The sequence below is a fragment of the Candida metapsilosis genome (genome assembly GCF_017655625.1).
Source record: "Candida metapsilosis strain BP57 chromosome Unknown scaffold1, whole genome shotgun sequence".
NCBI classification, from domain to species: domain Eukaryota; kingdom Fungi; phylum Ascomycota; class Pichiomycetes; order Serinales; family Debaryomycetaceae; genus Lodderomyces; species Lodderomyces metapsilosis.
In genome coordinates this window covers 2,803,494-2,828,091 of record NW_027138159.1, presented here as the reverse complement: position 1 = coordinate 2,828,091, position 24,598 = coordinate 2,803,494, and the positions used below count along the sequence as shown (strand labels likewise).

At 36.8% G+C, this 24,598-nt stretch overlaps 7 protein-coding genes and 1 pseudogene across 8 annotated transcripts; 3 read left to right on the top strand and 5 right to left on the bottom strand. All coding sequences in view use genetic code 12, as the record gives it.

Annotated features, from left to right (window-relative positions):
* Positions 1-114: 114 nt before the first annotated feature.
* Positions 115-1,632, top strand: I9W82_001259 (uncharacterized protein; the record flags this gene model as incomplete). The annotated part of the gene is made up of 1 exon (XM_067689984.1): positions 115-1,632. The coding sequence occupies one exon, from the start codon at positions 115-117 to the stop codon at positions 1,630-1,632; it is 1,518 nt and encodes a 505-aa protein (XP_067551280.1).
* Positions 1,633-1,729: 97 nt separating this feature from the next.
* On the bottom strand, positions 1,730-3,268 carry FCY21 (purine-cytosine permease; the record flags this gene model as incomplete). The annotated part of the gene is made up of 1 exon (XM_067689983.1): positions 1,730-3,268. The coding sequence occupies one exon, from the start codon at positions 3,266-3,268 to the stop codon at positions 1,730-1,732; it is 1,539 nt and encodes a 512-aa protein (XP_067551279.1).
* Positions 3,269-5,326: 2,058 nt separating this feature from the next.
* On the bottom strand, positions 5,327-9,066 carry I9W82_001257 (annotated as a pseudogene). Its single transcript has 3 exons — positions 7,586-9,066; positions 7,256-7,281; positions 5,327-6,444 (listed from the first exon to the last, which is right to left on the bottom strand). Coding segments are annotated over exons 1-3 (2,625 nt in total).
* A 247-nt stretch (positions 9,067-9,313) lies between these two features.
* Positions 9,314-9,784, top strand: I9W82_001256 (uncharacterized protein; the record flags this gene model as incomplete). Its single annotated transcript, XM_067689982.1, has 1 exon — positions 9,314-9,784. One exon carries the CDS (start codon positions 9,314-9,316, stop codon positions 9,782-9,784), a length of 471 nt encoding a protein of 156 aa, XP_067551278.1.
* Positions 9,785-10,149: 365 nt separating this feature from the next.
* On the top strand, positions 10,150-11,634 carry I9W82_001255 (uncharacterized protein; the record flags this gene model as incomplete). The annotated part of the gene is made up of 1 exon (XM_067689981.1): positions 10,150-11,634. One exon carries the CDS (start codon positions 10,150-10,152, stop codon positions 11,632-11,634), a length of 1,485 nt encoding a protein of 494 aa, XP_067551277.1.
* A 7-nt stretch (positions 11,635-11,641) lies between these two features.
* On the bottom strand, positions 11,642-14,659 carry MSH3 (mismatch repair protein; the record flags this gene model as incomplete). The annotated part of the gene is made up of 1 exon (XM_067689980.1): positions 11,642-14,659. One exon carries the CDS (start codon positions 14,657-14,659, stop codon positions 11,642-11,644), a length of 3,018 nt encoding a protein of 1,005 aa, XP_067551276.1.
* Positions 14,660-14,772: 113 nt separating this feature from the next.
* On the bottom strand, positions 14,773-16,629 carry I9W82_001253 (uncharacterized protein; the record flags this gene model as incomplete). The annotated part of the gene is made up of 1 exon (XM_067689979.1): positions 14,773-16,629. The coding sequence occupies one exon, from the start codon at positions 16,627-16,629 to the stop codon at positions 14,773-14,775; it is 1,857 nt and encodes a 618-aa protein (XP_067551275.1).
* Positions 16,630-18,391: 1,762 nt separating this feature from the next.
* Positions 18,392-20,090, bottom strand: I9W82_001252 (uncharacterized protein; the record flags this gene model as incomplete). The annotated part of the gene is made up of 2 exons (XM_067689978.1): positions 18,392-19,963; positions 20,088-20,090. The coding sequence occupies 2 exons, from the start codon at positions 20,088-20,090 to the stop codon at positions 18,392-18,394; spliced, it is 1,575 nt and encodes a 524-aa protein (XP_067551274.1).
* Positions 20,091-24,598: the final 4,508 nt, after the last annotated feature.

Below are 24,598 nucleotides of genomic sequence, written 5' to 3'. Positions count from 1 at the left end.
AGAAATTTTTCAACTACAATTTTTTTTTCTTCGTTAACGACAAAAGAGTACCAAAAAATAAGGCCACTGTAGCCCTACACTAAATTGCCCTTTTTTTGCATCTCCACTTTACTGATGAGTTACAGTAAAACCCCTATGCTTAGACGTCCCTTCAGAATACGAAACTACTCGATAATACCAAATGTTGTTCACAAAGACAAGATCAATGAACTGGTTGCCAATTCTGAATCAGAAAAGAAGTTTGCACAAGCTTTAAAGAGAAACGAACGACGAGTTAAGGAATACGAAAATGCTATTGAGCTAGCGAAGCAGTACAAGCAACACAGATTGAATATGGTTGATATCCTTCAAAATGAAGCGAATGTTGACGCCATGTTTGCTAACGATTCAAAATGTGAAATTACAACTTATAAAGATATGTGTGATGAACTTGGAAAAGACAAGTTGACATACAATGATGTTGAAATGAGGAATACTATGATGTTGGTGGCTAATATGTTGATGGAAAGTGTGGTTATTGAGCTAAAGTTGAGAAATGTGAAAACAGATCATAATGTTGGGAAATTTATTGATGAGATAAAAAGATCGAGTGAATTTACTTCATTGGAACAATACCGAGTGAATTTCCATTCATATAAATCATCTCAATGGTTGAGCACGTCGCAGAAAGATTCTCACTCACCCCTCGATTCGGAGGCAATTACATTCACACTGAGTCAGTACAATGATACGGAAATAATAAAGTCTCTCGAGGCTGCTTTTGATCGGTATGCATCATCCAATGGAAAATTATCCCATGTACAACTAGCGCTGCAAATAATTCGAATTTTGCTATCTACACACAATCACATACCTACAATCAATCTATGGACGTACCTTCTTGACAAACTTGGCAACTTGAACTTGCTAAATTATCAGCAAATCATTTATTTGTCATTATTTCAATACAAACACAAGCCAACGGTTCTTGCAGATCCATCGCCAACCACAGACTCCATCTTTGCTCCCTTAATGGCAGACCATTTTGCGCATTTGATCACAAAAGATCCAGAAATGTTGCTACCTTTACTCAAGTATCAAGTTCTTCGAAACGATGACAAAATGTTTCTTGAGTTGTTATCATTCTTAACTTTAGATAAAATAGTCAGTGAAATGCAGATTATCAAATCGCCGTTATTATCTAAATCAAAGTACAAATTGCCTAAATATATTCCAGGACTTGATCTTGAGGAAAGATTATTGACGATATCACGCAAAAGTATGTATCAGATTATGCGAATGACTATAGATTTGCAATTGTTTGAGTATCTTGACTTACTATTCAACAAAATCGTTTTACATTCACGCGATAGAGATCTGATTGAGTTGAATTATGTTGAAGATGTATTGGTTGAAGGCGAGGTGTTTGATGATGAGTTGTTGTCGATTATGTTGGATGCTGCTGTGAAATCCAATGATATGGGTCGAGTTGTTTGGCTTTTGCAATTTGTCGATGAGTTTATCAAGGATGGTAAGGTTCTTGGTGAGGATTTGAAACTGCAGTTGTTGTCGACATTGCAATTTTTCAACCTTGAGGGGAAGCTAAAGAGCTATGAAGAGGTGTTAACAATGAAGGAGAATAGGCCTACATAGTTTCTTTCCAAGGGGCATAATTCATTGTTTTCTCTAATTGACACACATATAAATAAACTTAATAGTACAAAAAAAAATTAGTAACTCTCTAAAAGCTCTATCGTATGTACTTCTTTTCGAAATATCTCGTTACGTTAAATCCAACAAAGGCAAAACCAAATGCCAATTCAAACGCAATATCACCACCACGTTCACCGATTTGCTTACCAATGACACCAGCATACCAAGTTTGGTTCATACCTAAAACAACACCAGCAACACCACAACAGAATCCAAAAGTGCCAGCCAACCCCATTGGATAAGCTAATTTATCATTGTAGCGTTCATAATCATAGGATCTAAATTTACCCTTGTGCCAAATCAAATGTGAACTTAATAAAAGTGATTCATAAATTGCCAAATAATATGAGATCAAATTCATAAAGTTTTCCATAACTGATTCGAATTTGTAATAAGCAGGAATACAAATGGCTAAAGTGGCAGCATTACCAAAAATTGTCCATGCAACACGTGGGATTTTGTGAAATTTGCTCCATACTGTTTGAGCACTAAGTGCCATTGAATACATATTGGGGATATTGTTGGCAACTGTTGATAATGCCAATACAACACAACAAAATTGACCGAATCCATGTAATGAGTCAGTAACCAAAATGGAATAAACTAAGCCACCAACTGAGTTTTCCGTGTATTGGGCATCCCATTGTGGATCGGATTTGATACCAGTGGCACAAGCAGCACCCAAGATCAAAGTGAATACAGTTGGTAAGTAAATACCAAGGAAAATGGCAAAGAAAAGTTTCAACAAGTTGGTGTTTCTTGGTTGATAAACTGTGTAATCGGAAGCATACGTGGTCCATCCAGTAGCGAAACCGTAAACAGTACTACCGAAACTCAAGACATTACCAGCAGTAGTTTCACCACCAACGAAATTTGCACTTTTGAAATTACCCGACATGGCAAATCTGACAATAATGATGACGAAAATGATCATATTTGGAATCCATGACCATTTTTCATAAAGATGAATAACATGGTACCCAAAGAATGTAACCAAAATTGTACACAATACAAGGATCAAACATCCGGCCCATGGTGGCAACGCACCATTGTTGACGATATGCAACAATTGAGCACTTGACATGATGTTGACAGCACCCCATCCAACACAAGCGACAACATTAATAAAACTGAATATCCGGACAGTGAAATCACCAATCATTAACCTCGACAAAATCATTTGTCTCAACCCCAATACTGGACCAAAACATGAAAAATAAGCAACGGTGAAATTACCCAATCCTGCAAAAAAGATAATGGTTAATACAGCTTGACCAAAAGCTAAATTGAAAACAGTGATTCCCAAAGCACCAAGAGCAAAAGTAGCAATGACCAAATTGGCACTTAACCACATAGTAGCGGCGTTCCATACCGATGTATCGGTTTTCTCTTCATCAGTGACTAAATCAATACCTTTAGTTTCAGCTTTCAATTTATGAGCCCAACGGTCAACAAAGTTGATTTTGGTTTCTTGTACTTCTGTATCTGAAGCTTGGGAACTTGGAGCAAAGTCATCTTCATAACTGATGCTTTTTTCGTTTGCAAGACCAATTGATTTTTCTTCTTCAGTCTTCATTTTCGGTAAAAGAAGTCGTAGTGTATACTGTGATATCAGTTGTATTGTATTACTTGTGTGAAAAAAAGTTCAAAATGACTCTTTTCTCTTTATATTAGAAACTTTTTGGAGATGGATAAATTATATTTCACGGATGATATGAGTAATGTGAAATATATAGGAGGTGATTTTCTTCAAAAGTGAAGTTAGTTGGAAGGGTAAGTTGGGTTTTTCTAATATTTGGGTGTTAAAGAAAAAAAAAGGGTGAAATTGAACAATCAAGGGGTGGGTGTTGGATATACTTATAGTAAGAAAGTATCTAAAAGTTTTGGATCTGATAACTAATTGATATATGATCTAGAGATAAGGAAAGAGAAAGAGGAAAGGAGAAAATTTTTTATGAATTGCATATTTGTTTATGGTTTTGTTTTATTGCAAATTTTACATTAGAGAGAGACAGGGCATCGGCAGACAGAGCCCTAATTAACATAAATTGCAACAACAAAAGAAAAAAAAAAAAAAAAAAACTTTCTTTTGTGTAACCTTTTAAATATTGATGTTTGGATGCGAAATGGAAAAAATGAAAATTTCTTTTTTCGTTTCTTAATTTTTAATTTTGCCGTGAATTGAGATATAGATATAGAGATAAGAAAGAATTTCAAGAAGTAGAGACACCCCTCTTTTGAAGCCATTCATCAATGTGGCGATAGCAAAAGCTATGGTAAAGATCTATGACTCTTTGTCAGTTGTGCACTTAGTACAGAAATGTAACTCGTTCTGTAGAAGTAAGAGAAAGCACGGTCTAGTCTATGATTTTAACTGGTCCGGATTTATCCTGTAGAGGCGGCGCTTAGTACTTAAGAAAATTAGAAATTAGGTCCGGAATTGTTTATTTGTTCCGAAGGAACAAACAATAGATAAGAGATGAAATATAACAATCTAGATGATAGCAAGCAAAACCCCCCGCATTTCAAGAAATACAGCAAAAGAGATTAAGCTCCCCCTCACACACAGCTTAATCTCATCAATTATGATTATATCTATGTCAAAATCAAACTCAGATCTTGCTGAAACGCATGTGTCGGTATTTGTGTAAGAGAAGTCAGACAAAAGAAAAGAAAAAAAATTTTTTTCTTTTCCACATAAAACAAATGCCGTAAATGAGTACATACGTGGATTTGTATTGTTCTCTTTGAAAGTGTGGTCCGATCTAGGCCGATACACTAGCCTCAAGTCGACTTGTCTAAAACCTAGGTTGTATTATGTCTGTTCCATTGCGTAGCTTTCGTTCTTCCTGAAATAATTGCTAGTTTAAAAGAAAAGGAAATTTCCGAAATCTTAAAACTTTCAAATCATTGAAAATCTTCGAAAATCTTGGAATCTCAAAATATTCCATATAGATAACAACAACAAAACTCGGATCTTCACTTGTAAATTGTATATCAATATACTTTCCGTCTCTTTGGTTCCTCTTCCGTCGGGAGACAAACTTTATCTATGTAATAACATAAGCAAAGGTCCAAACCCCCCCCCCCAACCACTTCTATCTCGCCCTTTCCTTCTATAGCACCACTTGTATAACTGATAAGCCCTGAACTTTGTTCTGAGATTTACGATTCGCTCCAATTTTTGTTATTTTTTTTATTTTGGCAAATTTTACTGCAGTTTACCAATCCTACTTTAGATTAGATTTTTGGTTGCAAAATCCCAACAAAATTTTTGTCTGTATAAGCATATTTTGCCATATTGAATCACAACTGTAAGCAAAGACTAAGTTGAGAGAAGAAGAACTGTAAAGAGCTAAAAGGTGTTTATGGTTGCGAGAATAGAAAGGATATGAGACGCAGCTCATATAAAGTTGAACTGTGCAATTTCCTGAATACAGTTTTATCATTGTCTACTCGCTACCAGTTTGACGAAAAATCATCACCAAATCTACCACCCACCAATCCACTAAATCAACACTCACCTACAATCTCTACAACCTCTCAAAGTTATTAAATCATACTCAACATGTTTATTTTTTTTTTTTCTTTTTTATCTTTTCTCTATATAAAATCAAACTAAAACAAAGTTTTTCTAATGAGCAATGCCATTAGCTTCAAGTAGGCTCTTCAACCTTTCAACTTCATCAACCAATTTAGAGTTTTCACCCATCAATTCTTCAACTCTTTCCTCCAACTGCGTCATTCTCTCCATTTTCCTTGCTCTTGATCTTCTGGCAGCTTCAGTATTCTTGGCTCTTTTCAAAGCAGCAGAATCTTCAATACCATCAAAAGAAATTGGCTCCAAAGTTTGTGATCTTTGTTTCTTGGAATATGTGACACATCCCAAATGATCAACTTTGGTTCTCTTTGAAGATGGTTTCTTCATATCCAATTGAGGAGTAGGCAAAGTAGACGATGGGTTTGGAGTAAACAATTGAGATTGTGGGTGATGGTTAGACTCAACTTCTCTAAACGATCTCTTGTGTGAAGTTGAAGCACCTCCAACACTTGTAGCAATAGTGCTACTCAAATCGGGACTTGATGCCGAGGTAGTAGCTGCAGAAATGGTATCATCAGATAATCCATTTGGTGATGGCTCAATCAACAAAGCTTCCAACACTTCATCATGAGGAACAATATTATCGTCATCACCAGCAGAAGCACCATCATCCAAGGAAATAATTGGACCAAATTCCCCAACAACAGCTTCTTCTCCTGCTGGGAACATGGCTTCGTCTCCTCCTTCTTCCCCAAAGAGAGCGACCCAATCTTCCTTGGAATTGACCTTGGCACCATCCATGATGAAATCCAATTCATCAAACATAGGAGTATGATCTAACAAAGCATCCTTTCCATCCAAGTTAGTACTGAAAACGGATTCCAATACACTGGAGTGAATTTGAAAAGGCGATGCAACTTCCTCTTCGTGATGATGAACCTGAGATGGACCGACAGCAGCAGTAGCAGTAGCAGTAGCAGCGACAGCAGCAGTTTCATTCTTTCTTGGTTCAATCATCTTGTCATTGATCATTTCGTGGGACTCAAACAATGAATCTTCGAAATCAATAGTTGTAGTAGCAGTAGTAGTTTTAGTAGTAGCAGACATTGTAGTTGTATCTAATATAATTCTTTCTTTATTCAAACAAGTAACAGTAGCAGTAATAGTAGTTGTTGTAGCAGCAGTAGTAATAATTTCGTTCTTTTTTTTAACTATGATAATCTAGTGGGGGCGCCATAATGGACGGGTAAAATTTCGATTTCTATTTCAACATTTTTAATAATAAAGGGGGGTAGTGGATTGTAATAAAACAAACAAATCAAATCTTTATGGGATATTTTGATTGACAAATTGTTATAAAACTCTTTTTAAAGTATTTTCTTTCAAAAAAAGGGTATTATTTATGACATAGTGATAAATAACAAACAGGGGGGGGATAGTATTAATTGTATAAGTAATAAACAAATAAATTTAAGCACACATGATGTATGATATTCTTAATGTAGGCTTAGTATGGGGGTAATAATAAAATTGTAAAATTTGTAGTAGCTTTAGTAGTTAGTCTTTTTAGATCTGATGTATATATATGTTTGTAGTAGTACTGTTTGTTTGTTTGTTTGTTGAAATTAAAGTGTTGAAAGAAAGAAGAAAAAAATTTTCATAAAAAAAGTGGATTGACAATTGGTGAGGAATTTGTTGATAGTTTTATACACACACAAACTGTATATAATACGAGAAAAAAAGAGAGTATTATTTTTTTTTTTAGGGCAACAAACCGAATTAATTGTACTTAAATACACGACTATTAATAATACACAAAATTACTATCATTAAATCTTATTGGTCAGAGACTATTTACAAACACAAACCAAAAGGTAGTGTACAAACGTACAGATTAGTTTAGTTTTTATGACTCATTTCAATACTCTAAGTAAACATTACAATTCGAGTATACCCCTCAGTAGAGTATACTAAAGTAACCTTCAAGTTATCTCCCCTCCTTCAACACACACTATGTCTTACGGACTTTCCAGACTATCTCACTTTGTCTCTACGATTTATGAAATTTCTCAACTGAATTCGACGGAAGTGCTGTACCGTGTTTCAATTTCTTCTTTTGTGTCTTACCGTGTAATTAATAATAAGCGCCTACTTCCTAAATGAGAAATGCGTTTTCTACAATTTCTTATGCCCGTAAACGGCGGAATTTGTAAATTCCTCAAAATCCGAGACACCTCGGTTACCATTTCCAGTTGCAAAAAAAAAATATGTCTATTCATAAACTTGACAGGGTTTTCACTTCTATACATCATTTATATAAAAAGTAAAACCCTTTACTTCTTCATCTTCAACCATTTAGGTATTTTAGACTTCTTCTTGTCATCCTTATCTTCACCATCTTTACTCTTTGACTTGAAAAAGCCTCCACCACTTGATTTCGAAGAAGATTCCTTTGATGGTAATTCATTTCTATGCTTTTCCAATTTTATAGCTGGTAACTCATCACTTGGTTTAATAACTAAATCCTTTGACTCCTTATTTAAAAATGGACCCTTGTGTGGAACTGTATTGCTTGATTCTTTACTCAATTCCCAAATCAAAACAACTTGTTCCAGTTGGAAATGTTCCAAATTGTGTAGTTTCTCATTATTTAATGCAAAAGATTGAACTAGTTTTGTAAATGGCGGATAACCAATCTTCAAATTATAACTATTGATAAATTCAGTAATCAATAATTCATCAATACGTTTAATTAAATTACCAAACTTAATTTCAGACACATTTTCAAGAAAATTGATTTGCAACATGGCTCCATCGGGGAATTTAACACGTATAAAATACTTTGATGGTTTACTCTTGACATCACCTTTTTTAACTCTTTTGTTGTTGGCTGAATTGCGAATCACATTTTGATAAGTCTTGGCTTGCTCAACAGTCATGTTATAATCTTCATCGGGATTTTGGTATGTTTGTGGAGGGTTGTTTGATGGCATATACACTTTGGGAGTTTCATCAACTGGTTCCTCCTTGTAAACAAAACTGCCATCGGATGTTGCATTTACGTTACCAGTTTCACTAGTGCTTGGATTTGAAGAGGATTCAGTAGCTGTCGAGGGAGTCCCATCCTCCACATCTTTCATCTCTGCATCTCCTTCAGCATCACGCAGCTCCTCATTATCCTGTTGCGCCTTATCTTGCTTCTCTTTTTCAAGCCTATGTGCCTGTGCCCGTGCTTCTCTTTCCTGCTCCTCATCATGTAAACGCTTTTGTCTCTCCAATTCCTTACGTTTCTTAGTCTCCGCCAACTGCAATCGATTAGCCTCTTGCTGTTTCTTAAACAACGCATCCTTCTCATTGGTCAGCTTTTGAAACTCCAATCGAATAACAACGCTATTGGCATTACCCACAATTGATCCCAATGTAGTAGTAGTATACTTCTCATACCCAACTACCAGATCCAAGATCCTCAATTGTGTTGGCTTCAGCAACCGTCCAACTACTTGTTCAACAAGTTCTTCCAATGTAATACCAACCGTGAATTTCCTCACCTCAGTACCTTTCTCACTTACAAACTTGACATTGATTTCCCTATTGAGATCGAGTTTTTTCACTTTTAGTGTAAGCTTAGCATTATTCAAAAGGTTCGTCAATCTGAAAGGAGATGCGGAATCCAAGGCTTTGTTGTTGTGATACAATTCACCACTAAATGTGTTTGAATCAATGTTATAGCTGGTTAGACATTGTGATATAAATTGCGATATGGTTTGTGATTTATTGACTGTAAACTTTTTGGGTTGTCCTTGGTAAGTTATATTTAATGCAAGGGTAGCCATGGCTGTGGGAGTATAGCTACTGTTGTGATGGCAAAATCAAACCGCAGTTTGAAGATCAATGTGCGACGAGTTAAAAATAAACAGTGTCGTACATCAGGATACTACGACATTGAATATACGACACTAACATAAACGAAAGAGGCGAAAAAGAAATTTACATGACTACAAACCATCAAACCTCTTTCTTATCAGTCGCTTCACCACAAGGTACTCAAGAGACACTCACTTTTCAAACCTTCCTACAGATATGTGCGTTTGTCTTTCTGATCTTTTATTGATCGTTCTTTCAGTGTTTTTCCCACCATTGCCAGTATGGATTCGTCGTGGTATTTGTTCCAAGGATTCAGCAATCAATATCCTTCTTTGCATACTTGGATTCATTCCAGGTTTGATTCACGCTTGGTACATCATTGCCAAATACCCACCTTATTCCCACCAATCTGAATCTAAGGTGTACTATGTCTACAGAAATGATTTGGAGAACCAAACTCCAAGAGACGACCACCACCATCATCATCATCATCACTCACACAGTCATGGCCATCCTCATCAATACCATGATCAATCTCATATTACTGATGAGCCAGTTGGTCAACCTGCTTTTGGGTACGGCTCAGTTGTTGAAGGAGGTAGTAATGGCAGTACTGCCAAGGTTGGCCAACATCAAAGTGGTGCACCACCTTCTTACTCTGAAGTTGACAACAAGGTACAACATTGATACAGTTTGATTGCTTGCGGTATACGGTGATGATATTATGGTATGGCTTTTTTTTTTTATTTCTACATCGTCGTTGAATAGTTTTAATTTTGATATAGAAGAAATCTGGATGAAAGTAGTCTCAGTAGTTTCAGTAAAAAGAGGCAAACCTCTTGATGTTAATCGTCCGTTTAGTCTGTCTCTACCCCCTTTTCTTGGTACTTAGCCACTGCCGTTATCTCCGATTGGAGATAAGCCGAATGTGTGCGAAAATCAATACACCCAAAAAAAGATAAGCAAATCTAATTTCAACCACCATTTACACGAGGACAGATACAACGTACTCAACACTAGCTCACGCAGTTTGCCTTTCTGCCTTCGCTTCCATGACATCGCTAATTCAAACCTCGATTGAGGTGATGGGTGACCCCAACACTTCCACCAAGAAGGAACAGTTATCATCTTCATCCGAAACATCAGTTGATTCAACAACTGCTAACAAGGCTAATCTGCCCCGAAGTTCAGTAAACTCAATCCCGTTATTTAAATCTTTCCAAGATTGGTGGACATCTTCTCTGGAACTAAAACGAGAGCATAGCAAGTTAAACAAGGATGATGCCAAGTTTAGAGAGGCTTTACTTGGGAATAGAAAGATTGAGCACGATTTATTTAGGGCGGTCTTGCCGGAAACTATCTACATTGAATCACCATTAGAAGAAGAGAATGAGGAATATAAGCTGAGCACAATGCGTGGTAAACTACTCGATGTTGAACTAAACGATGGATCATTTATTCACGAATTTTACTTGGAAAATATCGAGCCTGGTCCTGAACAACATATTGTGATTATTCACGGATACATGGCAGCATTGGGCTACTTTATCAAGAATATTGACCTGTTGATTCAAATTCCCGGTATACGTATCCATTTAATTGATTTACCAGGGTTTGGAAACTCAGCAAGACCCAAATTCCCTCGACAATTTCTCACTACACCGACAAAGAAACGACAACAAATTGAACAGATTTTAGACATTGAAAGTTGGTTTATTGACAAAATTGAAAACTGGCGGATAATTCGCAAGATTCCCCAATTCAAGCTCATTGCTCATTCAATGGGTGCTTACTTGTCATGTTGTTATTTGATGAAGTATGGTATACAAGAGGGAGATAAGATTGTAACTGATTTGATCTTGGTTAGTCCCATGGGCACTGAATCTAATGAACACAGTCTAATTAATGATGAGAAGTACAATGTCAATCTTCATTACACTAGTAACCCATTACGAGAATTGCAATTTGAAGATGATGCTAATCAAGAAGTGGTCATAAGTCCAGAATTCACCAAAGCTTGGGAACTTGTAGGTAAACCCAAATTCCCCAAAAGTTCAGTATTGCAAAAACTATGGGAAAATAACAAATCCCCATTCGACTTGTTACAGAAAACGGGTCCCTTTTATTCCAAATTGATATCGTATTGGTCATTTGCTAGATTTAAAAATTTTAGTAATTCAGAAGATACCCTTGATTTGATTTACAAATTACATGGATATTCATTCTCCATTTTCAATCAATACCAAGCACTGGGAGAATTGGCAATTACCAAGCTTATAAACCATGAAATTTTGGCCAAATTGCCGCTTTGTGATCGTGGATTTGTTGATTTCGTCGTTGATAATAACATCAATACGTTGTGGGTTTATGGAGATAAAGATTGGATGAATTCAAAAGGTGGCGAGTACATTTTCAAAAAGATTCAGGAAAAGAATGATGCAATTACAAAGTTTACAGTGGTTGACAATGCTGGCCATCACGTATATTTAGATAATCCACAAGCTTTCAACGAGTTAGTTTTAGAGTTTCTTTTTTGAGGGTTTTTTAAGTTATATATTTGAATAGATTAGACGGGGTTTCATTGCCTTCAATAACCGAATAAACCAATTTCAAGAAATTGACCTCATCATCAAGTTCAATTTCAGTTTTCAACTCTTCACTCACTTTATATGCATTGGTGATTACCTGTTCTGGGATTCCTGCCAATTTGGCCACGTTTAACCCATAGGAGTTATTGACTACTCCACGACACAAATTGTACAAAAATATCACCTCAGGAAACTTGCCATCTTCTTTGCCAATCTCTTCGAACCCCATATGGTAGTTTACAGCTTCTCCAGGGTACTCATGTTCCAATACATGAATTGAAGGATAATGCGTAATGAAAAGTAACAAAGGTTTCGATTCAGACTCAATAAAGTACTTTAATATAGCATAAGCCAACGCGATCCCATCGGTTGTTCCCGTCCCTCGTCCAATCTCATCCAAAATCACCAATGACCTAGTAGTCAATCTTTGAATGATATTGCTACATTCCAACATCTCCGTCATAAATGTCGAATTCCCCTTGAGTATATTATCACTGGCTCCCATACGTATAAACACCGAGTCAAATATCCCCATCGTTGCCGATTGACAGGGTAAATAACACCCAATTTGAGTCATGATTGTAAACAAGGCAACCATTTTCACATAGGAGGATTTACCACCCATATTTGGACCAGTGATAATCAAGGCGCGGTTAGTGTCGTATTGGATATTGATATCATTAGAAACGTATCCATCTCGTAATTGTTCAATTATGGGGTGTCTAGCTTGCTTCACATCTATTATCAAGTCATCAGTTAATGTTGGTCTAACTTGATTATTTAGCACACTAGCGGCAGTTATTGAAAGTAGACAATCTAAAGTAGCCAAATGTTTAACAATATTTTGGAAAAAACCATATTGAGAATCCAAATTTTGTAAAAATTCAACAAATGCTTCATCACATCGTTGCACCAACATCTCTTCATGATATTGCTTCAACTTGTACAAGTTTGAAATCTCCTTATTTCTAAATCTGCTAACGGTGGTAGTCCCATTGATTTTGATGAAATTTGGAGGTAATGCATCAACTGCTTTGCCGTTTCTAACTTCAATAAGATATGGTTCACGATTACTTGTCACATAATTGAGCTGAGGTCGTTGCAATAACTTCCTAACCTTGACAAGTTCCTCATCGAGCATTTGCTCTACATTCTTGATCTCAGCAAACTCATGATTAATGTCATCGTAGCCATGGTGTAGGTTGAAGAAACTCGATTTTTGTTCAAATGGATCCTTCAGTTCGTTGAACAAGTAGGAAGGGTTCATCATGGTTATGAAATTCTCCACGATCCCTGTCTCAGCCAGTTCTAGCAACCCATTCAACATATTTACAACCAACGGCGACGACAGACTCAAATTTGAGCTTCGTATAGTCTTGGCAAACAGTTTCACCAACTTCAAAAGATCATTAAAACTTTGCAATAAAAGAAATATCTGCTTTCGGTTGATTCTCGTTGACTGAGTCGTGGCTGAGTAATGGATCTTGATAAGCAACTCTTCCATATCCAATGTTTTCCCAATCTTTTCCAACTGCTTCATTAATGAATCAACAACATGGTTGAATTCCAGTCCCAATTCTTGTACGGCACCATATCGCTCCTCAATCTTTTCTCGATCAATCAATGGTCTAGAGATCCACTTGTGTAGTAATCGGCTTCCAAATCTAGTTCTAGTATGATTAAGGAGCCACACTAACGTACCCCTAGGTGATTTTGGGTCAGTGGCATTGGTGAAAATCTCCAATGCACTTAGCGTGTTTGCTGGTAGGATCATGTATTTCCTAGCATCTTTAAAAGTGGTGATATTTTGAGGGATTGTAAACACATTGCTCAATTTGAATTCTGCTAAATAGACAATAAGTTCATGGAAGCATTCTTGGACCAGTAAGGGGAAATTCTGAGTATAATAGTCAACCATATCCAGGTTCAAGAACTCGCTAAAATTTAATTGAGTGATTGTCTTGTGCTCTATCTTGAGCTCGTGGTTGACGAGCTTTAAACATTTCATCGTGGTTGAGTTTATAGCTTCCACTTTGTTTGCAACAATAACCTCACTCGGCAGAAGATACAACAATCGAGTCTCCATCTCCTCTCTACTCACATCATCAGAAAACACATCATAGATTATTTCACCTGTCAAGGGTTGTACAGCAACAACAGCAAATTCACGATCAGTTACTTCATTGATACACACAATATAATTATTATGCTCTTCCTCAACCGAGTTTGGTATTAGATTACTACCAACAAACTCATCACTCATATAAGTTCCTTTTGTATACACACCAGTCACTTCACGTCTCATTAAATCGCCACTTTTGCCAACTTTATCAATCTCTTTGACAATCGCCGATTCCATTTGCTTGACAATGCCGACTTTTACCCCAGTGTTTAGGATCCGTTGCAAATTGATATGTAGTCTGGTATCAGGAAACGAACAATATGCAAATCGAGGATCACTGTTGGCAATATACATAATGTTTAAACATTTAGAAACGTGCTTTGCATTTTCACCAAACACTTTGTACTTGTAACCAACTTGTATTAGAAGGATCTTGTCCTGGTGGAGCTCTGTGAGTTCCAATATTTGGGTCTCCAATGGGGTGAGCTTAGAAGTACGTTGTTTCTTTGTCTTGCGTTCCGTATTGATTGGATTGGGTGTATTGCGTTTGGTTCGTGGAGCTGTCAAATTTTTATTATACTGAAAACTGTCTAGAGCATTCGAGTTGGCAGAGCTGGGAGGTGATAGAGAAGTAATGGGAGTATCTGATCCAGCAGTGATAATTGCATCTTCACCTTGAGATTGTTTTTTGCTTGGTGCATCAGTGGTTTGACCTTTGACAAATTGAAACTTGTCTATGCCGTTGGAATATTGTTTCGGAGGACTTGAATTTAAAGGCCCTTCATCTTGTGAGCTTTTTGACCTTTGGCTTGAAAAGAACTGACTTATCGAAGGTTGGTTCTTCTGTGACATGGTATCATAGAGTTGAAAAGATGGACAATTTTTTCATAATTTTGCAACGCGTTTTTCAACTTACAACACAGCTAAGTAATTTATCTAATATGGGTACATTTCTGATACATAATCTACCTAACACGGTTAAAAGCTATGCTACTGACCGATGACTTACCATCATAATCATTGCTATTCAAAGAATGAAGGCTCGTATTCCCATTATTGTTCATAAACACATGATGCCCGCCATTTTTCGGCACTTTCGAAGGTAACGTACCAGACGACCTCGATTTTTTCAACACAAAGTTATTCGTGTTGGTTTTTGAAGATTCTGCACTGGATTCAGGCTCATCCTTTGTTCGATGCACAGTATCACAGCTCGAGCTAGAACTATTGGCATTTGTAGTCTCTTGGGGAATGCTGTGAGATGCACTATTTGTGCTTGACGTGCTATTAAAACTGTTGACTCGGCTGCTGCTGAGGTTGGATTGCTGCCGCGAAGATGACCTTGGCCTTGTCTTGACGGGGCTGGTATCATTAGCATTATGTAATGACGATCTGCTCGAGTTGAAAGCAACTTTTGCTGCTATCGAAGAAGATGACGAAGTACGAATTGGCTTTAACTCATGCGGCAGAACTTGGGTATTTGAGGACGTGCTTTGCTGATTAGCTACCTCGTCAAACAGATTCACTACCGGCGAAATAATCGACGGCAATGTTGACGGCTTTGAAACAGATGATTTGCGTACTTTTGCGGTGGTGGTATATTGATGATCATTTGTATGAGCAAAATAAGAAGACCCACTGGAAACTGATTGTGGCGATTCCAATTCCTTCTCCTTTTCAATATTTGAAGTTATGGCGTCAACTCCAACGGGCGATATAGTGACTGATTTTATGGATGGAGTCTTTGGTGGATTCAATGGCGTTAATGGAGCAACTGCTCCATGTGACAGTCCCATCGAGTTACCTTGCAATGAAGTGAAGGAAGATTTGGATGATAGATTTAGTGGTGTAGGCTTGTTGTAAAGTGCAGTGTTTGATCTCTGTCTTGAAGAGTTTTGAACTTGTTCATTGCTGGAGATTGGCTTTTGGTCGCTAGGTAAGGATTGCGAATGCTGTCTTCTGTATGGAGGTCGTGTCGGTAGTGGCAGGTTCAGCGTTTGTAAAGACATCAGCACAATTGGACTAGTCAATACTTTGTTCTCTTCTAGTGATGTACGTGATGAATTATTGGCCTTTTCAGTATCGAGCCATAGTTGTGTCTCTTTATATGGCGGTGGTGGTGGTGTTATGAAATCATAGCTTGCCAAACTCCGATTCTTTACAACTTCATACTGTTGAATCAATTCAAAACTAGAAGCGAAATCTTTTGCAATCCAACCATTGTTGTTTTTCACCTTTTCAAGTGCTTGAATTGCTGCTTTTGCGGTATCTTTGTCCTTAGACTGGGTGATTATACAGTTGGAAATCTCACGTAAACAATCAATACTTCCATATTGGAAACATAAATGCAAGCAAGTGTCGCCATTGTCATCAGTTAACTTATAATCCGCGCCAAATTCCAATAATAAATTTGTTCCTTCTTTGAAGTTGTATTTACAACTATAATGCAATGGTGATTGTTTATGTGGTCCACCTACCGAATTGAGCCACAACTTACCAGGAAATTCTTGTAATAAATAATGCAATGTTTGCGAATGATGATGTTCCATGCTCAAATGTAGAACGCTCAAGTTATCAAATGTTAATAAATCCAACGTTGTGTACTCGTTTTGTAAGTTACCCAATGTCTTGTTGATGAAAGTTATCAAATGGAAACAGATCAAGTAATGACCATGATACGATGCATAATGAAGATTGGACCAGCCTTGATGATTGGGGTCGACATTGAGCCACAATTCGGGAAATCGTGATAGTATTCGCTTGACGATAGCCAAATTCCCGGCTATAACGGCATTTCTTAATCTAGCTGATGGATCTAGCATGATGACATAGTGTTAATGAAAGGAAATCGAGTTGGGTAGTGTTTATACCAAGCAGTAGTTGATCGCCAAGGAGGGAGGATTGTTACTTTTGAAAGATCTGGTTTTTCGGGAGACAAAAATGTAGTGAGTTTTCCGGGGTTACCAAGGGATATATGTGGATAACTGGGAAGACTATATATATGACGTGTATTGATTTGATAGATTTGTTACCTTGAAGGACTGCTGGTGGATTAGACTGTGTATCGGTGTGACTGTTGGTTGTATTTTCGAAGAAGTTTATATTTCCAGATGGCTTTGAGGATTTTAAATTTTAAAATTTAATTTTATTTTAATTTTAATTTTTTAATTTTAATTTTTTATTTTTAGACGTGTACTGGACATCTAAATTCACCACAAACTATCTGTTAATCAACTATTACAACAGTTACAAGCTATATCATGTGTTACCATTCTACAAGAGAGCTGGCCAGTAATTCAGATTTCGCTTCTGCTTTGATGGAGTCAATTTCATCTCGACTAATAGAGAAAAGAAAAATAACACAATGGATCTCTTCTATTACGTATTTTTCTATTTTCTTTCTCTCATAACCTTCGGTGGCATTGTTTTGCAGATACTATATATATGCATATGCATCTAACGCATGCAAAAAAAAAAGAAAAAAAATAAGTCTAAAAATGTATCACAGTCATTCCATCTTCAAAGCTTATAAAAAAAAACTTACATAGAATGACCCAGTTACATGATCACTTAACTTCATAAGAAGAGGTTAGATTCAAATACAACAACAAGAGAAGCTGGCTCATTATGTAACCTGAAATTCTCACTGGTTTTGGTAAACTTTTTTTTATCTTTTTCTTTTCTCCGAAGCCTTTGTGATATCGACCGCGGAAAAAAAAATAAAATAAAATAAACGTGCGCAGTGACCTGATGTCAATGGCTTAGTAGTACATACACATGAGACTATAAGCAAAATGCAGTGATTGCACGGTGCTAAAAAGAAGCGCATGTAATTCCCGTCAATTTCTCGATGTCACATGTCTGAATGTTGGCCATGTCAGAGTTGGGAATGCTGGAATGTCTATGGAATGATGTAATAGCTGAAACACCAGACAATGGCTGGTCAAAATGTTAGTCCATATAGAGACGAAACATAGAGGGACGCAAGTTGTCGTAATTGAATCATTCTTATGACATTTATTGTACATTCTGGAATATATGACATTTCGCTATGGGTCTATATCGTCCGGAAGTTTTTCAGGGCCCTATTTTGTAGTCCCACGATCCAGCAACGGTAAACAATCAATCACCTGTTCTCTTCACATACCCCAATCTAATGGTGTTCAAATGGCAACTTGACACCAAACATAACAGGACCATCTTCTCTGATTCTGTAAAAAATCCAAAACCACATTGTGGCACCCATTAGCTTAGCACCCCAATAAATATGTGGAGCAACATGTGGAGCAGCAACTGGTGCGTGACGTATATATCTAGTTAAATGTCCAGCAGCCATGGTGTGTTGTATTATGTAGTGTGTTGTAGTGAAAGCTTCTCTGTTGGTTGTTTGGCAACATTTTTTGTAATTTTTTTTGATTCTCGTTTGATTGGTTCAAAAGTCGTGTGAGTTGGACACGCACGTGAGTACGGAGATAAAACGCCGAGAATATCCAAAGTTGCATCTAAAGGGGTAGAAGGTCTTTATCTAGCTTGTTCAAGAATAAATTTAAAACTATATAAATACAAAATCTATTGCAAATTTTTCTATGTCACTTTCGAGTGTATTGTCTGCACTGGTGAAGTTTGAAATTCAGGCACTTTCAGCTGCTCGTTTTCAACATTTCCATCCACTACTAAAGGGCTAGGAATGTATTGAACTTGTTTAAAGGAAGATGATGTTTGAGCTGAAACAGGGGAGTAAGTTTGATACTGAGGCCGATGCAATACATCAAATTGATTGATATCTCTTGGCTGGGTTTGCGACATCACAAAGGGAGCTGCATCGAGCTGCTGTTGAGGCTGTGGTGGTACCTGCAATCGAAATTGTGGTTGCATTTGCATTTGCATTGGCATTTGAGTTTGAGGCTGTTGTAACTGAAGAAACTGTAGTTGTTGCTGTTGTTGCGGTTGCGATTGCGGTTGGAAAAACTGTCGTACAGTACTAGAATTCGAAGAAAGCCCCAATGCTTTAATAATTTCCCAATTCCGGCTTTGGATCTCCAGTTCTTGGGCACGTCTAGTATCTCGTTCATGCAATCGATAATGTCTCGTCATATTTGACTTGACACTAAACATTTTCCCACACCCTTGCCATGGACACTTGAAAATCTTTTCCCCTGTGTGAGAATAATAATGAGTTTGCAATGATGAAGGACGTTTGAATTGTTTGTTGCAAATTCGGCATCGGTTACGTAAAGCAGTTTCTGGAGTCATTGCATACAGATTCATCAGGGTTTTCCGATGTGACATTTTTTTACCTCTTGATGGTTGTGTCATTGGAGATGATGAAGATGACGATGCAGAAGGGTCATTGTTGTCCGTAGTTGTTGCATCTACGGATGACGTGGTAATTTGTGATTGTGGTCGCGCAGTTTGCTGCTGGGAGACGTTCAGATCTGATGATTCAGATGCACTTGGAGTAAACAGAACATGCGACGATGAAGTTACTGGTTCATCCACTGATTGGTACTGTGCCATTGGTTGCAAGGTTGACACAAAATGAGGTAGATGCATTGGGGGAAGTGACGGATACGATTGATGTCTTTTATTCCCTTGAACCTCAGCTCCTTGAGTCCTCTCTCCATTCAAAGGTGCAACATGATTATACAAAGAGGCACCAGTGATACTGTTCATTCTTTGCGGTTGCACATTCCCGTAAATATACACATCTGGAACCTGTGCAAATGGTTGTATTTGGAAGTTATAGTTTTCACCCGTCATTGCAAATTGTTGTTGAAATCCAATGGGATTTTGCAACTGAAGTTGATGAACTTCATGAGGCTGTAACAAATTCACGCCTATTGGTTGCAATTGAAGTTGTTGCGATTGTAAGTTCATGGAGGAGTATAATTGAGGAGAAATCTCCTGGCTAGGAGCAATAAAATTATTATTCTGTACTTGAGCTGGCATGGTAATACCAAATGCACTTGACGCCCTATCGAAAGTTTGTGGATTATGAGTTGAAGTGTCTGCTTGAGAGTTAATTGCTGTTGATGATGTCTGGTCTGTTGACTCTGTCCGATTTTGGCTATCTGTCATGTCTTTGTCCAGATTTTTAACGAAATCTTTAAAGTAAGCCTCTTGAAATGGTGAAAATTGTGGCGGTGAATGAGAAGTCTAATGTTAAGCTGAGTACTTTCGTGAAAGTATAAGGTTTGGGGTTTCTCTTTTATTTACCTTTTCAAATTAAATGGGGTTTCGTGAATAAAGGGGCTGTTTAATGTGAATGCTTGGGCAAGACCATAGCTTTTGTATAAGAAATGACGGGCAATCAAAGCAATGGTGTGACAGAACGATCTGTTCATTTTTACTAAAAGAAGATTTAGAGTCAACTATTTATATTTATAAAAATAATCACCAAAAACAAAAAAAAATGATAATGTTCAGAAGGTTAAAATTGCATTTACGCTTTTTTACCCTTTTCGTTTTAGAGCGAACATAAAAACTATACTGAATGCTATGTATCCATAGCAAACAATAAGAATCGAAAAAAACAATACAAATGTATATATAAAAAAAAAAAGACCCTTAGAGAGAGAGAGTGAGTGAAGGAGTTAAGCATTGAAAAAAAAGAAATAAATACCCTCTCTCTATTGTTAAAGATTGTTCCACAAAACCTCCCTACAGATGCATAAAACTGTGAGATTTGTAAACACCCAAAGTTTTTTAGTTTTAATTGGGAACGCTTATGTACAGTTTATAATTTAAGTATAAGCACATAGTGTAAAACACTATTTGGTTATGAACATTCCAACGACTTTCTTTACTCGTCAAGAGAACAATAGGAATGACCTACGGGTTGGTTTAGTTGCTAACGACTTTAGGAATTTTTTTGTGCAACGTACGACACTTTTTGCTCAAAACAGCTTCTCCGTTCTTTTCTCTATTGCTTACCGTGCTTGAGTAAGTGGGAGATGCAACACGGACGGAGTGAGAGATTTTCATCCCGATTATGTAATAATATATTCCGCTTTTCTTTTGCATGTGCGAAAAGTACTTGCAAGATGCTACCTCGTTTTCTAGAAGTCTAGAACCATTTTGGAAAACGAAGTGAAATTATGCCATCTCTACCTGCTAGAATATTTTTTTTTTTAGGATATTCCCCCAAGAGCCTACAGTGCACTAACGCTCTTCAAGATTTGAGGTTTGAAAGTAGACGAGAGATAGTCTTTAAAGTAGGGACTCAATCACAGAAAAAGTTTAAATTTTAATGAGAAAATCAAGGGGTTTCAGGCAACAAGCAGCTTAAGATCAGCAATACTCCTACGTCAGTGGGGTCAAAACTTGACACTGCATGAGTCAAATAAACTCATCTCACTGCCCAATCATCACTCTACTCTGTTGCAAAATGACTGGAGAAATTTGATTCTTGAGATTCATCGATGTAAAAGAAATTCAACGGATATTCAATTTGTCTGCCCCTCCCGATCCGTAACACAAAGAATTGGCCCTAGATACTGTACCCCAAACAAACGTTTGACAAAGCCATAGTCGCTTCTTTTGCCTATTGCTTTGCGATGGGGCTTTTTTTTCTTTTTTTATTAGGCCAAGGGCAATTCTTGGCGACAATCACCTCTTTTCTTTCTCTATTGTTTTGCTCAATCGAAGGATTCGTAATAGTTTTGTACTCTAAATAAAAGTATTGATCGCAAAGTAAAACGCCAGGTATAGCAACAAATAAATTAGAAATATTGAAAACAAGCGAATCACATTGGGAACAATATCGAAGCTCTATAATCTGTTTCAGCATGTGCGATTTGGAGAATGCAGCTCACTTTTTTTTTTTCATCAGGTACTTAGGATCATAAATTTTGGATTTTGCATAAAAACAAAACTTAAAAAGGAAAATTTTGGTTATTATTTTTTTATATATATATGCACAGCGTTGCCTACATTATTCTTCCTTACGTTGCCGCATTAAAATATGATTGCACCAGATGTACTAAATGAAGGAATATCCAATAAAGTTACTATGCATGTACAAACTAAAAGTCAAAAATCGCCTGAGGATTTTGGTCACGGTCAGGCGGAATCGTACGTTAGAAAGATCGACCAGAAAAAAAAAGTTGAAACAAGACTAAAAAAAAGGCAAATGAGCAAAGAAAAAAAAAAAAAGAAGCTATGAAGAGTAGGAATTGTGTGACTGTATAGAGTGTAAAACATTTTTTATCGTAAAAGGTTAAACTTTACACAAACGTGGTTCTTTTTTTTATTTTTTTTTTGTCTTTTTGTTTTTATAAAAACAAAAAGAAACAAAGAAAAATTTCTTATTGTTCTTGAACAAACGTCTCATTGTCCTTCCCGCCTCTTCAAATTTGGTTATAAGATTTACACTACACAAGCAATAGACGACTCGTTTAGATGCTTTTCTCTTGTTTTCTTTCGGTTGGGGATCGGCAAAAGAAAAAAAAAAAAGAAAAGCCAAAAGTGGAGATCCTAAACCAACATACGTAGAAACCAACAATGGAAATTTAGAAAGTAACGTCACAGTAAAAGAAAAAGAAAAAGAAAAAGTTATGCAACGGGTAAAAATCTCGTGGTCAACCATAAAGGATCTGAAACAGGCGAAACTAAACCTTAAAATGAAAGTTCATATATCGAGCCACTATTATATTTATTTCTTGATTGTGTCAGAACGCAAGCCACATTAGATATGGTGACGAGATACAGATAAGTTTATCTTTCTTAATTTGAAGTTGCCTCACCAAAATGAAGAAAAAAAAATAAAAAAATAAAAGTAAGAAAGGAAAACAGTTAAAGTTTGGATAGGGAGGTGTATTCCACTCCTCGTAAAGGTTAAATTTTCAATCATCGAAACGAGACCATGCTGATCAACCATATGCCAAATCGGGATCGACTGAATTAATTACACATAAGCCATTGGTGTTGTGCAAAACTAAAATCTCTCAAGATTTTTAGTCGTTAATAATTGCTAAAAGTTGAAAGAAAATTTCTTCTACCTTTTAGAGAAAAACGTGACTTTGTATATGCAATGCAAGTATTAGATTTGCAATCCAAACTGGAATATTTCCACCTTGGACTACATAACAATAGGAACGTATGATCGGGGCACTCCTTTGCTCCTTTACTCATAAAATTACTCAATTGTGATGAATGTGCAGACAATGGACACCGCGCCTCATTGTAATTCCCCCTTTTCTTGAAACAGTTCGTGTAGTGGCCTGATTTTAACGTCTATTGATTGCAGGTTGTGTATGACGAGGAAGTTTCAAATTTAAGACGAAGAAGCGAATATGTCGACTTTGTCTTTTGAATAGGTATTATATTATTACCAACAGTGAATAGTAGACACTACACTTCCATTCCACAATACCTTTCAATACAAGTGAGTTACGCCGCAATAATTACTAGGTTTCAGGATTGATATGTGCCAATTCGGGAAATGAGAAAATTCTTCACTTAAAGAAGCATCTAAACTTCCTTTCAGATCATTCTACAAAAGAGATAAAGATAAACTCATAACAAACCCTTGAACATTAGCAAAATAAAGCTATATATTCGCGAAGGAAAGGATATTTGGGAAGTAAAGAGCAACTTCACTGGAAACAACAGGACGGTAATAATGGGAGGACTCACCAAAGGCAAAACCAATAGGAGGATTTCAGATCGGGATTGAAAATAGCATTGCACCAGTATTAGCTCTCTTGAAAGAGTGAAACACCAATGGGCTGTGTTTATAATCCACTCGTGATCTCTGTAATATTAACAGTCGTATTGAATAACCGATTAAGAACCCCCAAAACGACTATCAGAGCAACCACCAAGAAAGAACCTCAAAAAATAAAAAGCAGCTTAAACTTAGACAAAGGACAGAGATCGTTCTCCATTGGACCCGCTGTGAGCATTGAAGCATATATCATAAGCAAATGTTCCCCTAAACAGAGGCGACTGTATGGTGATTGTCGTTGTAGATAGCATCATGACACATGCAAGAATTGATGCATCGAAAACGAAAACAGAGAGAACAAAAGAGTGATTAAAAGCAAAAATTTGAATACCAATGGCAACTTGTATTCTATATTTCTCAGTTTAGGAGTAATGTATCAGAATAAATCCAAAGTTTCTTTGAAGGTTTGGCTTTTAGATGAATTTGGCTGTCAAAAAATTTCCTTCTGTCAAATATGCTCTACACCAATTTTTCATAATAGACAATCGTATTGTTTATTTTCACTCTTTAAATGCCATAGCATAGTCGAAGTTAAGGGCTTTACAGTCTAACTATGACATGGGTGACAATAGATCTAAATTGATCGGTTACTGCTTTAGGGCTGTGTCGTGTCGGGTTTTAATTTGCAGAGAATTTGCGACACATGGTATTTACGACACATAATCTCTTTACTTCACTTGGGATATGAACCGTTGCTATGCTCGTAAATCAGTGTAAATCTCCCCTCTTAGATATTTGAAGTAGCTACTCGGATAACAACGGATTAAATGAAAATCTACTTTAATACTACTCTCTAAATAAGAGTCTACATCAAAACTTCGGCATCAAGTATGAGGAACTCCTTTATCGAAAAGCTGTGCTGCGACGAGCATCCAACTTTTCGTACGTTAACTAAAACAAGGCTCATGATAGGTAAAGCCAAATCTTTACTTTGTCTACAGGGCTTTGTTGTTTGGTAGATCAAAAGAAGCACTAAAAAATTGAGCATACGGAAATTTCAATGCTTCTTCGATTCGGTCCGCAGTCTTAAAAGAGTAAGTTCCGAGCACCCTCAGCTCTAAGAA